Source organism: Mus musculus, chromosome 4 (genome assembly GCF_000001635.26).
Source record: "Mus musculus strain C57BL/6J chromosome 4, GRCm38.p6 C57BL/6J".
Classification (NCBI taxonomy): Eukaryota; Metazoa; Chordata; class Mammalia; order Rodentia; family Muridae; genus Mus; species Mus musculus.
In genome coordinates, this window is record NC_000070.6 from 43340827 (window position 1) to 43355887 (window position 15061).

The 15061-nt window shown below is 44.2% G+C and overlaps 1 protein-coding gene across 12 annotated transcripts in view; it reads left to right on the top strand.

Annotated features, from left to right (window-relative positions):
• Window positions 1-15061, top strand: part of Atp8b5 (ATPase, class I, type 8B, member 5) — a 107110-nt gene that overhangs the window by 74105 nt on the left and 17944 nt on the right. For 11 of the 12 annotated variants that reach the window (XR_003954967.1, XM_006537995.4, XM_006537997.4 and 8 more), the window contains 4 exons: window positions 1611-1819; window positions 3604-3647; window positions 12721-12883; window positions 14718-14906. Coding sequence is in view for 11 of the 12 variants with exons in the window: in XM_006537995.4 (XP_006538058.1) it covers window positions 1611-1819; window positions 3604-3647; window positions 12721-12883; window positions 14718-14906 (605 nt within the window). In the remaining variant the exon portion in view is untranslated. The remainder of the gene's footprint in view (window positions 1-1610; window positions 1820-3603; window positions 3648-12720; window positions 12884-14717; window positions 14907-15061) is intronic. The other variant, XM_006537998.4, reaches the window with a different exon arrangement.

Consider the following 15061-nt stretch of genomic DNA (forward strand, 5'->3'; position numbering starts at 1 on the left):
AACCTTGATTTAAATTTGTGTGTGTGTGTGTGTGTGTGTGTGTGTGTGTGTGTGTGTGTGTAAAGAGTTTTTTTTTCTAAAGCTTTACACATTTTTAGGTGTTTTTTTTGTTTGTTTGTTTGTTTTGTTTTGGTTTTTTTTGGTTTTTTTTTTGTTTTTTTTTTTTGTTTTTTTTTTTGTTTTTGGTTTTTTCAAGACAGGGTTTCTCTGTACAGCCCTGGCTGTCCTGGAACTCACTTTGTAGACCAGGCTAGCCTCGAACTCAGAAATCCGCCTGCCTCTACCTCCCGAGTGCTGGGATTAAAGGCGTGCGCCACCACCGCCCGGCTTTATACATTTTAAAAAAGATTTTATTTATTTATTTATTTTATATATATGGTGAGTACATTGTAGCTATCTTCAGACACACCAGAAGAGGGCATCAGATCCCATTACAGATGGTTGTGAGTCACCATGTGGTTGCTAAGAATTGAACTCAGGACCTCTGGAAGAGCAGTCAGTGCTCTTAACTGCTGAGCCATCTCTCCAATACCACCACCACCACCACCACCACCCTTGTTTTTTTAAAGTAGTACTGATAACTTTTTACTTTTTAAAAGATTTGTTTATTATGTATACAGCATCCTGCCTGCATGTATGCCTGCATGCCAGAAGAGGGAACCAGATCTCATTATAGATGGTTAAGAGGCATCATGTGGTTGCTGGGGAAAGAGATTTTAAGGGAGGAAGCAACAAAGAGGGTAATGAAATACGTTTGATGTGAATGCAAACGGACATAATGAAATACATTTGATGTGAATGCAAACGGACATGCAGGGGAAGCGTGGAGGCTAGCAAGACAGAAGGGTGAGAGGAAGGCTTAGGGGGTGGGTGCACAAGAACAAAACCTCATGAAAACACCACGTGGACGCCATTGTTTGTGTGCTTACTCAAAAGTTTTGACTCTGGCTCTCACTGTGTAGCCCTAGCTAACCTGGAACTTACTCTTGTAGACCAGGCTGACCTCAGACTCACAGAGGTTCACCTGCCTCTGCCTCCTGAGTGCTGGGATTAAAAGATCGTGCCACCACGCCTGGATGCATGCTCACTTAAAATTGATCCCATGATACTCATGAGACTCGCTGGTGTAGGGAGAGGTCAATCGAAAGACAGAGTGCAACAGGCCAGCACTGGCTGGAGTTTGATCAAGGATGAACCCCTAAAACAGCCTCTGATTTTCACAGCTCTTTCCTGAAGCAAAGAATATCTTAGCATTGCAAGTTTCTCTTTCCAACATAGCCGTAGTAACGGTCTTTTTAATTACACCAACAACCTTACCTTTTATAAGTTAACTGTCCCTCCAAAGGTACTTTTTAAATTGACTCTTTCTGGACACATTGCAGAAGATGAGTGGAAGCAAAGTATATCCCAGACAAATTAATCAGTTCTATTGGGGTCCAGGTGGGGAAACCTTGCATAATAGTAGCCAGGGTCAGAGCCAGGATGCACTGGCTGGTGTGGGATCCACATATAGACCCTCATCTATCATGGACTTAGAAGAAGCAAACCAAAAATAACATATCTGCTTGTCCTGCTCTCACCAGCATCCTCTTTTCTTGCTTTCTCCTTAGTGTGGAAATAATAAGACTGGGCAACAGTTACTACATCAACTGGGATCGAAAGATGTTTTACGCCCCAAAGAACATGCCAGCGCAGGCTCGCACCACCACTCTTAATGAGGAGCTGGGCCAAGTCCAATACGTGTTCTCTGACAAAACAGGAACCCTGACTGAGAATGTGATGATTTTCAACAAATGTTCTATCAACGGGAAGACCTATGGTGCGTGCACGTCCTGCCCTCCCTGAGCCTGGGAGGGGCTGCTTGGCGGGCTGCTTTCAAGTATGCCAAGTCTACAGAGCCTCTGAAGTTCTATTCACCTTCTGTTCTCACAGCCCTTTATGAGCTAAGCTGGGAATGGGAGAGGCGGCCCTCCCCAGGGAAGAGTACACCAACTGCTTGCCCAGTGCCAGTTAGGCCTAAAAACATACATACATGTAATATTACATGAGCTCAGTAGACTATATATGTGTGTGCGTGTGTATATTTGTATATATGTGGTTAGACATAAATACATATGTGTATATATATATATATATATATATATACACAAAGTATATCTACATATGTTTATGTGTATATATCAAAATACATATGCATGCAATAGCAATTAGTGAAAAAAGGGGCCATAAATTTGAGAGAAATTGGGAGGTTATATGGAAATGTCTGGAGGGAAGAAAGAGAAGGGAGAAATGATGTAATTGTATAATAATCTCAAAAAATCAGTTCTAACCAGAAACACATTTATTTAGCACTTAGTAGATGAAATCTTTTGTTTTGTATTTTAAGAAGACCAATATTTACAAGATTTAGTCATTAGTCTCAAGGGATTCCCAGTATCCTGGAGAAAAATAATATGCTCAGTTATTTATAAAATAAAATCAAGTGGATATTGGTAAAGGGGTAGAAATTTTTCGTTGAGAGTTAGTTTTTGAATCTATAGTAGAGTATAGCAGCTGACTGCAGTTCACTGTGATGTCTTGTATGCTTCCAGCTCCAAGCTGATAAGAGACCTTGTTTAGAAAAACACACACACACACACACACACACACACACACACACTCACACACACACACGCACTAAGGAAGAAAGGAAGGAAAGAAAAGGAAATTGTGAATGGTGTGTTCTAAGGAATGACATTAAGGCAGGTCTCTGGCCTTCACACACACGAGTGCACATGTGCATCCACATACAAAAAAATAATAAAAGAAAGCCTTCTTTTAAATTACCCAGAAATCGCCTTCCTGGATCCCCTCCTACAGCAGAAAAAGAAAGGAAAACAGGGATTTGCAAGTATTCGCTGCAGCATTATTGCTCAAAAGTAGAAATATCCCAGATGTTCATCAAAAGACATTTTAAAGTAGGCAATAAGTATATGGAATATGATTTTCTCATCAATAGTCATGAAGTTTGGTACCTGGTCTTAAGGATATACCTTAAGAACAGTGTGCTTAGTAAATGGCCTGACACAAAAGGACAAATCTTACATGGTTCTCCTTGAGTGAAGAATCTAGAATAGGAACAATCCACAGAAATGAAAGCAGAAAGGGGCGTTGAGGGGCTGGAGTTTCTCTTTGAAGTGCTTACAGAGTGTTGAGTGCTGAGTATGTGGTGGTAGGTGGCTCCTTAGCCTGCAGGAGGCTAAGGTGTGAGCCCCAGCACTGCCAAAAACAATGCACTGCAAATATATGGTAATGATAACTGCACAGCACTGCAGATGTAATTAATGATGCTGAGGTTTAAAAGCGGCAGGCTAGCGGGGCATGGTGGCGCACGCCTTTAATCCCAGCACTCGGGAGGCAGAGGCAGGCAGATTTCTGAGTTCAAGACCAGCCTGGTCTACAGAGTGAGTTCCAGGACAGCCAGGGCTACACAGAGAAACCCTGTTTTGAGAAACCAAAAAAAAAAAAAAAAAAAAAGTGGCAGGCAGGCTTATAGCACACACAATAAGATAAAAACTTCCCTTAACCCTTCACTAAGTCTCTGCTCCATTTATTTGCCAATAGGTTATTCCTACGACGACAATGGAGAGTATGTGCCAAAATCTCCAGTGAGTAATTACAGCTTCTTGTGATTTACATGTGGGGAGTCAGGACAGAAGTATCTTTTACAGTCTCCACTCCTGAAATAATAAGATTTTAGTGGCCTAACATTTTTTTAAAAAAAGTATATACATGGTCTGTCTTTATTTGAGAAATATTTATGAAAGTTGTCTTGTCAGTGTTGGCTGTGTCTCTACCCTCCTCCTCTTTCCCCTCCCCTCAATCTCTCTCAAAGCAATTCATGATCATTGTCTTAGTCACTGTTCTATTGCTGGGAAGAGACACCATTCCCAGGTAGCACTCATAAAGAAAGCATTTGACTGGGGGCTGGCTTAGTTTCCAAGGGTTAGTCTGTCATCAGTAAGGTAAGCAGCAGATAGGCATAGCGCAGGAACAGCAGCTGACAGCTTTACTTCCTGATCCGCAAGCAGCAGGCAGAAGGAAAAATACTGGGATAGGCATGGGCTTGGACATGGGCTTGGATGCCTCAGAGCCCACCCCAGCAACACATCTACTCCAGTAGGACACACCACACCTTCTAATCCTTCCAAACAGTTCATCTGCTGGGGACCAGCCATGCAAGTAAATGAGCCTGTGCGGGCATTCTCATTCAAACCACTGCATTCCACTTCTTGGCTCCCAGAGTTGTAGCCATACTGTAGTGCAAAATGCATTTGGTCCAGTTTCAAAGGTCCGCATAGTCTCAGTCTCACACTTTCAAAGTCCAAAGTCTCTTCTGAGACTCAAGGCAGACTCTTAACTGTAACTCCCTGTAAAAGCAAAAATCAGACCACATGCTTCCAACATACACTGGCCCAGAATATACATCACCATCCCAAAGGTGTGGAAAGGAAGCATAGTGAGGGAATACTGTACCCAGGTGTGATAGCTGTAATCACTTGTCAGCTTGACCACATCTGGACCCAGGTGTGATGGCTGTAACCCATTGTCAGCTTGACCACAACATCTGGACCCAGGTGTGACAGCTGTAATCACTTGTCAGCTTGACCACATCTGGACCCAGGTGTGATGGCTGTAATCACTTGTCAGCTTGACCACATCTGGACCCAGGTGTGATGGCTGTAATCACTTGTCAGCTTGACCACATCTGGACCCAGGTGTGATGGCTGTAATCAGTTGTCAGTTTGACTGAATCAGGAATTAACTAGTGCCCAAGTGGCTGGGTACAACTGTGAGGGATTTTTTTAATTAGATAATTTGAAGTGAGACGACTCACTTTGAATCTGAACCTTTTGAGGTGAGAAGATCTACCTTTAATATAGCCCATATCTTCTGCTGGCAGCCCAGGTAAAGACATAGAAGAAGGGAGCTTGCTCTCCTTGCCTGCTTGCCCTCACTCACTCCAGTAATTGCATCTCTTTGCTTATATTAGAGCCTACTTTTTGCAGATTCTGATGTACACCGAAGACCAACTGAGACTTCCAGCCTTGTGGGACTGTTTCTGTTGGTAGACAGTTGTCATTGGACTAGCTAGGCTACAGCCTGTGAGCCATTCTATAAATGCCCCCCTCCCTTCCTCCCTTCTTCCCTCCCTCCTTCCTTTCCTCCCTCTCCCTTCTTTCCTCCCTCCCTCTCTTTCTGTTTCTCTATCTCTCTCTAATATATATTTATAATCAGCCTGGACCTGTTAAAGAGCCTTCTCCTGTCCCAGGCCCCACACAAAGCTAGCAGCTTTCTGTGTCACTTGGTATATAGGTTGAAATAACACACCCAAGTGAAGAATGTCCTGTCTCTAGAATCCAAACAGACCCACTATACATTGTGATTCTTTCTTGGTGATGGAAGGGGCCAGGTGCAATAATTTATCTTTCACTCTAAAAGGTGCTTTTCTAGTTCAGAGACCAAAAGTCTTCCATACTCCTCCAAACAACAGCATGGTCAGGCCTATGGCAGTAATACCCTATGTCTGATACTAACTTCTGTCCTAGTCTGTGTTCTATTGAGACACCATGATCATGGCAACACTTATGAAAGAAAGCATTTAATTGGAGGCTTGCTTACAGTTTCAGAGGGCTAGTGTATTATCATCAAGGCAGGAAGCAGACAGCATGGTGCTGAAGCAGTAACCAAGAGCTTGACATCCTGATTCACAGGCAGCAGGTAGAGGGGAAGACACTGGGCCTGGCATGGGCTTTTGAAACCTCAGAACCCACCCCCCAGCAACACACCTCCTAATCTTTCCAAACAGTTCGTCAACTGGGGACCAAGCTTTCAAACATATGAGCCTATGGGGCCATTCTCATCCAAACCACCACAATATAATCATTATAAATATTTTTAAATGGGGGCTGGGCTATAGCTCCTTTGGTAAAGGGCTTGCCTTATAAGTATGAGGATGTGAGTTTGGACTGCCCACATAAGAAGCTGATGCAGCAGCTCTCTTCTGTAGCCTCAGTAGGAGGCAGTCACTGGAGGTCACAGGCCAACAATCTAGATAAAAAAGGCAAGCCCTTCAATGGAAGATGCTATCTTAAAAAGATAATGTGGAAAAAGAACTGTCCTTGATGAGGGTGAGGGCTACATTTTTGTGGGTATAAAGACAAATACTTAGATTGTAGTTAGGGATTTTACTGGTTTAATAAATTGGCAGTTGCAGATTCTTATTAAAAATCCATGGCTTCACTCACCCTGTGTAGTTGGCTAGGTCTCCAGTTCCAAGAACAGTGCTTTTTGTTGGGTGGGTCTTAAGTCCAATTAGAAAGCTGTTGGTTACTGCCAAAGGATGTGTGCCCCTCCTGCACCCTTTGGGGTTACTGTGCTGTGCAGGCCTTTGTTATGGTTCACAGGCATCAGCTGGGCACAAGTGCTGGTTGCTGTCCTCCTTTAGAAGTGTGCAAGACATGTTCTGGAGCCCACAGAGCTGGTCCTCAGGGAGGATGCTTTCAGATCAGTTCCAGTTCAGGGGTCTCTGAACCCAGACTGAAATATATGGTGTCTTCAGTAATAGGAACTCGGAGAAAAACCACACCAATCAAATGCAGACTTGTGGAGTCCAGTTCCAACTAATGTATCTACAGTACAACTTAGTACAACTGTCCACACCTAAAGATGAGGGATCATCACAGCCAAAGGTTCAGAAAGATAGAAGAGCCAGAGGAAAAGGAAGTTTGCCGTGAGATGGTCTCCTACAGTCTTACCAACAAGACTGCCAGAGCTGAATAAGGATAACCACAGACAAGCTAAAATGGATGTGCGGGGCTGGGGGAGGTGGTAGCCAGGAGGCTTCAACCCTACACAAAGGATTACGGGCAACTTAGGGATTCGGAGAACAGGAGAAGTAGTCTTATCCAGAGACGAACACATCAACTGGTTATCCAACACCAAATGGCCATCCCTGAATATACATGGAAGTAACGTGATGTATACAGACTTTGCAGATTGTACTTATGTATTTAAGAATACACACACATGCACGCGCACACACAAACACATACACACACATGCACACAACTTGTATGTAACATGGTTAATGAAAAAGAGCCATGAGTTTGAAAGAGCAAGGAGAGGTATGTGGGAGAGTTTTTGAGGGAGGAATGAAATGGGAGGAAGAATGATATTTTTAAAACCAATTTTAAACATTTTTACATACTTGTATGTATGTGCCTACATGTTTACTTGTGCACAACATACATGCAATACCATGAAGGACATTGGATCCTCTAGAACTGGACTTAGAGGTGATTGTAAGCTGCCTGGTGCAAATACTGGGAGGCAAACCCAGGCCCCCTTCAAGAGCAGCAACTGCTCAAAACTGCTGCACCAGATCTCCAGCACACACACACACACACACACACACATACACACACACACGGAGGGGGTGGCAGGCAGAAATCAGAGTATGTGTGCTCTTTCCAGGATCCATTTCTATAGGTTGCATCCTGGACATCTCAGCAGAGCTTGCTCCGCAGTATCATTGTAAGGTTGTGTGTATGTCCAAGTGAACTGGAGTATCCCAGTTAGCTATCCAACTCCCCGTTGTTTTGCATGCTCTTTTACCAGCACAGTAACATTTGGTGAGCTCCTTGATGAGCTAGGTTTTATTTCCATACAATAAAGTCCTGGCATCAAAATAGCTAGACAAACTAGATAGGTTTGCATCCCACAATAAGTACATGAAAATTACTTTTTCCCCATATCCTTGTTGACATTAGGTTTTAACAATTTTTTTATCTGTGGATATCAAACTGATAGAAAGCCAAGTGGCTCACTATGTCCCTACCCTTTTCTGACTCAAGGTTTCCCTACATAGCCCAGGGTAACTTGAAACTTGTGATTCTCCTGCCTTAGGCTCCTGTTACTGGTATTTGGGACTTGTACCACCACACCTGGCATATTACTTTTAATTAATGTATTTTAACTAATACATGAAGACAAAATTAGACATTTGTAGAATACAGTATAATGTTCTGGTTTTGTTTGGTTGGGTTTTGTTTGTTTTTGTTGTCCTTTTGAGACGGGGATTCTATGTGTAACAACCCTGGCTGACCTGGAACTCATTTTGTAGACCAGGCTTGCCTCAAACTCACTGAGATCCACCTGTCATTGCCTCCTGAGTGTGGGATTAAAGGTGTGCACTACCATGCCTTGCATAATGTCTTCACATATGTAGACATTGTGTAAGGTTCAAGTCAGGGTAAATATACCTCCTCACCAGTTATCCTTTCTTTATGTTAAGAATATTCAGAATACTCACAGGGTGGGTGGGGAGAGCTAGCCCCACTCCTCACTTGCTGCCGCACTTAGGAATGGGATGGGAGGGTTAGAGTGGGAACACCCATACCTCACCTGGGCAGCATAGTAGAACTGGCTCTGGTGGTGTGGGAGAGCTGGCCTCCGGGTGTGAGAGCGGGAAAGCTGGCCCCAGTACTGGAGAGATGGCTTCACCCCTCACTTGGGCAAAGTGCAAGAGCTGGCCCGAGTGGTATGGGTGTGGGCCAGCTGGCAAGCTGACCAACTCAGCTACCACCCATGCCCAGGGCTTTGAGTTGGCCCACCAGCAGTTTATAGATCTACCCCATCTATAAACTGCTGGACCATGAAGGAGCTGGTCCTGCAGAGCCAAAGCGGCAGGATCTCCATGGCACAGGGCAACAACAGGATATCCAAAAGGAGTCCTGGTGAGAATCCAGCTTTGATAGTGTAGCAGAAGCCAGACACCTTGAATAGACTAATGACTCACTGCAGTGAACATTTGCAAGTAAAGATGTGTGGGACACACTGTGACACACTGGAGCTTCTGTGGCAAGATGGTTTTTGTTTGGTTAGTTTTTTGGTGTGTTTTTTGTTTGTTTGTTTGGTTGGTTGGGGTTTTTTGGGGGGCAGGGTAGAGAAGAGTGGGTGATGCAAGGGCAGAGGGTAGATATGAAGACATGGAAAGATGAATAGGGTTGGGATAGATAATATAAAATTTGTTGGGTTTGGGAGTCGCCACACAAACCATACAAACAGCAATATAAGTTAAGCAAGAATAGTTTATTGAATACACACCATAATACTGAATGTTCAGGACTGAAAAAAAAAGTCTCAGAAGCCAAATTTCGGTAACTAGTCTGATCTCAGGGTAGGCTTTTTATAGGATAACCAGGTCCAAAAGGTTAAAGGGCAAGGAGAGGAGCAGATGGCTTACTAGGTAAGTATTATCAGCTAACCTTTGAGCCGAGTGGTCCTGAGTAAGGAAGTGGGGAGTGTCAGAACATAAGCATAATTTTTTTGGTTCTTCAGTGTCAGCCACAAAACCCACAGTGAGCTCATTCATACGGAGGTACAGGAAGGGCTGCCAGTGGTCAGCTCTGACTCAAGATATTTTTTAGTCTTAACAATTCATACTGACCTTTGACTTGATGGGTCTTACATAAAAGCTTTGTGAAACGTCTGAAGATTGGCAAACCTCACGCAGAACATACAGAACAAAACAGAGTGTTTGATCGGCATGTCCTTGAGCCAAGTCACGTCTCTGTGTCAATGACTGGCAGGCATGGTACTGCAACAATGTGAACTAGCTGTCAGGCATGGAACAAAATGGTTACAGCTATTTTGGGGGGGGAGGGTTTAGACCATAACAAAATTCACAAAAATATTGAGAATGCCTTTTTCCGGCTCTTTGAGATGGACAGCACAAGTTGTTCTCACTGATGAGCCTTGCTCCTTCCCTGACCCTGCAGCTTAGTACTCTCGGCTCCCGTACAGTCTCTCATCATTTAACTCCACGCTGTGGTTATCAGTTAGGTGGAATTCTGTGTACTCTTCTTTCCCCTCTCATCTCCTATTGAACACTTACCTTTTAGGTCTATTCACGGAGTTATAAAATGTATGTGCACACAGAGGTCAGGGGACAACCCCCAGGAACTGGTTTTTTCCTTTTGCCATGGGTCCCCAGGATCAAACTCATGTTGATGAGCAATCTTTTTGGCTCAGTTTTTAGTGCCTTTAAATGTTTTTACTCTGGGGGCTGAAGATATGGCTTGGCAGTTCAGAGCATTCGCTGCTCTTACAGAGGAGCTGGGTTCAGGTCACGGCACCCACATGGTGGTTTACAACTATCTACAACTCCAGTTCCAGGGTTTTTGACACTCTTCTAACCTCTGCAGACACCAGCTATACATGTGGTCCACTTCCATACATGCAAGCAAAACACTCAAACACATAAAATAAAATGAATCTAGATGGTTTTACCATGTAGAGTTTTGAATTTATTTTCAAATTTATTGGCCTTTTCCCTTTGTGGGCATACTATATACTTCTAATCCATATAGTTATAAAGTTATCTATCTCTAGCTGGCTTGTTTTATTGTTTTTCCCAGTGTTGGAACTCAGTTCTTATGAATGGGTTTGATTTTAAACCTCTCTTCTTAGAATCTCCATCCCTGCCTTGAGGGTATCCCTCGTCCTATCACTGTCTGCTAGACCCAACCCTGAGCCCTTAACCACCTGACTTGAGTACAGCTAACTTACCTACCAGCTGCCATCTTATTCCCATCCAGCCAAAGAGCTGGGGTAAGGGATGGGAAAACAGCCTGTGCTTTACCCAAACAACAACAACAAAACCTTCCAGTTGTCAGTCTCTATATTAATCACCATCTACTGACGAACGAAAGCTTCCCTGATGAGGGCTGAACAGTGCACTAATCCTTGGGTCTTACAGTAAGTAGTAAGCGTTAGAGAAACTCTCTGTTTAGTTAACAGGGTCGAGCTAGTAGGTTCTCCCCTGAGGCCTGTGACCTGTGACCTATCTCACCTCAGGTTCCCGGCCCTGTTAACAATGCCAGACATAAATTCTGTCTTATAGAGCAGGCCTTAAGTCCAGTCAGAAGGTGGTTGGTTACTGCCATAACGTCTGTGTCGTTATTGCAGCAGTGGGCATATCTTTCCAGGACAATTTGTTCTGTACTAGCAGGGTTAACAGCTGGGTAAGACTAATGAGTATTTCTCTGCCCTAGCAGCATGCATAGCAGCTTGAAGCTAATATAGCTACTAAGCAGAAGGGAAGCCTCCAGGCCAGCAAGCTTGATTTCTGCTATCACACATTACTTAGCTAGAAGGAAGGATTAAAAAAAAAAAAACTTACTTGTATCACTTTCCCGAGCTTCAAGATTATGTGCACAATGGCTACGTGCATGACCACCTGTGTATCCAGTTATTTCACTGTACAAACTTCTGTACCTACTGAATATCCTATTGTGGTAAAGGACCACCTTACCTTCTATCCAGTGAGTCAATGGGGTAATATAAAATTACCCTTCACTCTTTTCTTTTTTTATTCTTTTGTTGTGTTATACCAATTCCAGTTCGCTGTGTTTGCATATTCATCTTAGATTTAATATTTGTTGTCAGTTCTTCATCATTTCTCCTGTGAGTCACTAAATCATCTCTTTTGGAGGAAATATTAAATAATCGGCCCCATCCCACGCTAAACCCAACTATTCTCTGCCTCTGCAGGCTGGCTGGCCATGCACTGGTGGGCAATGGGCAGCCTGTTCTTATCTCGTGGAGACTCTCTGACTTTGAGCCCCAAAATCTCTCCACCCAGCTCACTAAGTTCCCACTGGCGGGTTGTGGCGGGTTGCCACCAAGCCAGCCCCATGCTTCAAAACTCCCATGGCCTTTTGTGGTGCACATCAGGCAAACTTACACTTTGCCATGGTACCTTTCTCTCTGGAACCCAGTCAAGCTGCTGCATGAAGGAAAACACCACACCAACTTAGTTCAAAAACAATGGTAACTCAATCTCTGGGTGCAACAGCTAGAATCCTAATCTTTTTTTTTTTTATTACGTATTTTCCTCAATTACATTTCCAATGCTAGCCCAAAAGTCCCCCATGCCCTCCCCCCGACTCCCCTACCCACCCATTCCCACTTTTTGGCCCTGGCATTCCCCTGTACTGGGGCATATAAAGTTTGCAAGTCCAATGGGCCTCTCTTTCCAGTGATGGCCGACTAGGCCATCTTTTGATACATATGCAGCTAGAGTCAAGAGCTCCGGGGTACTGGTTAGTTCATAATGTTGTTGCACCTGCAGGGTTGCAGATCTCTTTAGCTCCTTGGATACTTTCTCTAGCTCCTCCATTGGGGGCCCTGTGATCCATCCAATAGCTGACTGTGAGCATCCACTTCTGTGTTTGCTAGGCCCCGGCATAGTCTCACAAGAGACAGCTATATCTGGGTCCTTTCAGCAAACGCTTGCTAGTGTATGCAATGGTGTGAGAATCCTAATCTTGTAAACCATACTAAATCCAAATCCTCTGGTGGCAAATCCTGGTGGATCTGGAAACTGGAAAAGTCAAGTTTGAAGGTCACCACTGATTATTTTCTGTGTCAGGAGTGTGAGTGAGCAAGGGGTCCGCCAAGCCACACTTCCCTCAGGAAGGAGGTTTCTTCCCTGGTGCAGGTCAATAAACAGCCCAACTCTGCGTGCCAGAATCCAGTGGCGCTTGCACCTTCTCGCTTCCTCTCCCCTTCTCATTTCCTTATAGATCTTGTCACATTCCAGAAGCAACCCCAGTGTGACAGTCTAGAAAATGTGCACCTGTGGCTGAGAGCCTTGTTCCGGGATTTATGTTCCAGAAAGACAAGGTGGACTTCTCTTACAACCACCTGGCTGACCCTAAGTTTTCCTTCTATGACAAGACCTTGGTGGAAGCGGTGAAGAGTGAAGACCCGCTGGTCTACCTGTTCTTCCTCTGTCTCTCGCTGTGCCACACGGTGATGTCAGAGGAGAAGGTGGAAGGTGAGCAGGGGCCTCATGACTGGACACCATGTTCCCACGTCAGGCTGGGTGAAAGTGGGCGAGAGGATTTGAACAGTCTGATCTAGGAGAGGACTTTCTAACAAGGGAGCACTGCCCCACTGTGGAGTGCTGAATACTGCAAGCAGCAAGGGGAAAATGACCTATTGGTTTAGGGAAAGAATGAGTCACTGATCACGGATCCATCTGATCAGGCCTATTGCCTTTGACAAGGCTTCCTGAGGGCTGAGTTGAGTTCTCTTCTTATCCCTTGCAATGTAAGTGACACCTCACGTCTTAGTTTCTTTAGTAACCAAATATGGCAAAGTCATCCATAAATTCACCCAAACTATTTTTTATAATAATTAATGAAAAATGACTGTTTATTCATTATTAAGTTTTTAATGTTTTTAAATTTTGTTAGTATTATTTTTAAGTGTATGCATGTTTTGCCTGCATGTGTGTCTGTGTGCCATATATATGCCTGGCTCATAGAGGTCAGAAGACGACATCAGTCCCCTGAAACTGGAGGTTCAGGTGATTGTGAGTCACTAAGTGGGTGCTGGGAATTGAACCAGGCTCCTCTGGAAGAACAGCCCATGCATGCTTTTAGCTGCTAAGCCATCTCTCCAGCCCTAAGAATTCTTACAAACAAGTCTTTAGGCTTCCAAATGAATCATATTCTCTCGAGTCAATACAGTTACCATTCCCAGTAACACTGTGTTTGGGCATCACTTCACAGTTTTACAATCGCTTCTGTGTTTATCATCCATAATCCTTCCTTACAGCATCATCTGAGACAGATGGGGGAAGATGACCCCAGTTCTACTGAGGAAGCTAAAACTAAAAAGAGATCCAGTTACTGAAATCTTATAGTGAGAAGGACAGAGATAGATAAGATTCCAAATCTCCTGTCCCCTGGCCCTGCAAATCCCCACCCCATCGCACCTCACTGGGACTGCCATACCAGCAAGCAGCTATCTAAAGCAGAAAGGGTAGTGCTTGTTGTTCAGCAGATTCATCCAAGTCTGACTTAAAATTATGTTCCCCTACCTTATTCGCAAAGCTAGGTCTCTGGTGATGCTTTTTTAAAAAGCAGATGGCCTTCAGAAACTAATCCAGCACCTCTGTTGTAAACGTCTTAGAGAAGAGACTCAAACCTTCTGAGTAGTCAGCAGAGAAAGACTAATAGGATGGGGAGTCATCACCATCTCAGGGTGCGCTAAAGGGGCCACACTCATACGTATTCTGTATTATTACTAAATCATCTATCCTATTGGGGTGGGGGGTGTTCAAGACAGGGTTTCTCTGTGTATCCCTGGCTGTCCTGGAACTCACTCTGTAGACCAGGCTAACCTCAAACTCAGAAATCCACCTGCCTCCACTTCCCAAGTGCTGGGACTAAAGGCGTGAGCCACCACTGCCCAGCTATCATCTATCCTATTACCTTACATATTCAACTCACTTTTTTTTCCACCAAGATTTGTTATTCTGAACTCAGCATATGTGAGCAGGACCCAGGCACTGCTCCTTGAGCCATCTTTACCCACTGCAATTCGAGAGGAGCCAGTTGCTCTGCTTGTGTGTGCTACACACACCCTGTGGTGCTGTCAGACTCACCAGAGATGGTGAAATCAGTTGGAGATATTGGAAATGAAAATAGATTTGCATGGTCTACATAGCCTGGCCTTTTAGAGCTAGGCAAATAAGGACATTTTGAAGAATTATGTCATCTTCTGGGCTCCTTTGTGTCAGCCACTGGAAACATGGTTTTACTTCTGGGTGGACCCTCCTTGCTCATCTCTGTAGGCTCTGTTGCCTTTCTCTCTCTTGTCAGGTGAGCTGGTGTACCAGGCTCAGTCACCAGATGAAGGTGCCCTGGTTACGGCTACTAGGAACTTTGGCTTTGTGTTCTGCTCCCGCACACCTGAGACTATCACAGTGATCGAAATGGGGAAAATCCGAGTTTACCGCCTACTGGCTATCTTGGACTTCAGCAATGAGCGCAAGAGGATGTCTGTCATTGGTGGGTGCACCCTCCACGTCAGTCAGTCTGTTCTCTTCTGTTCTTTGCATACATTTGCATGTTGACATCTTTCTGTTTCATCTACACACAAATTCCTTCTCCCACTCACACGACTTCTCTCAAACATACACACTTTATCTCTCATCTCCTTTAAA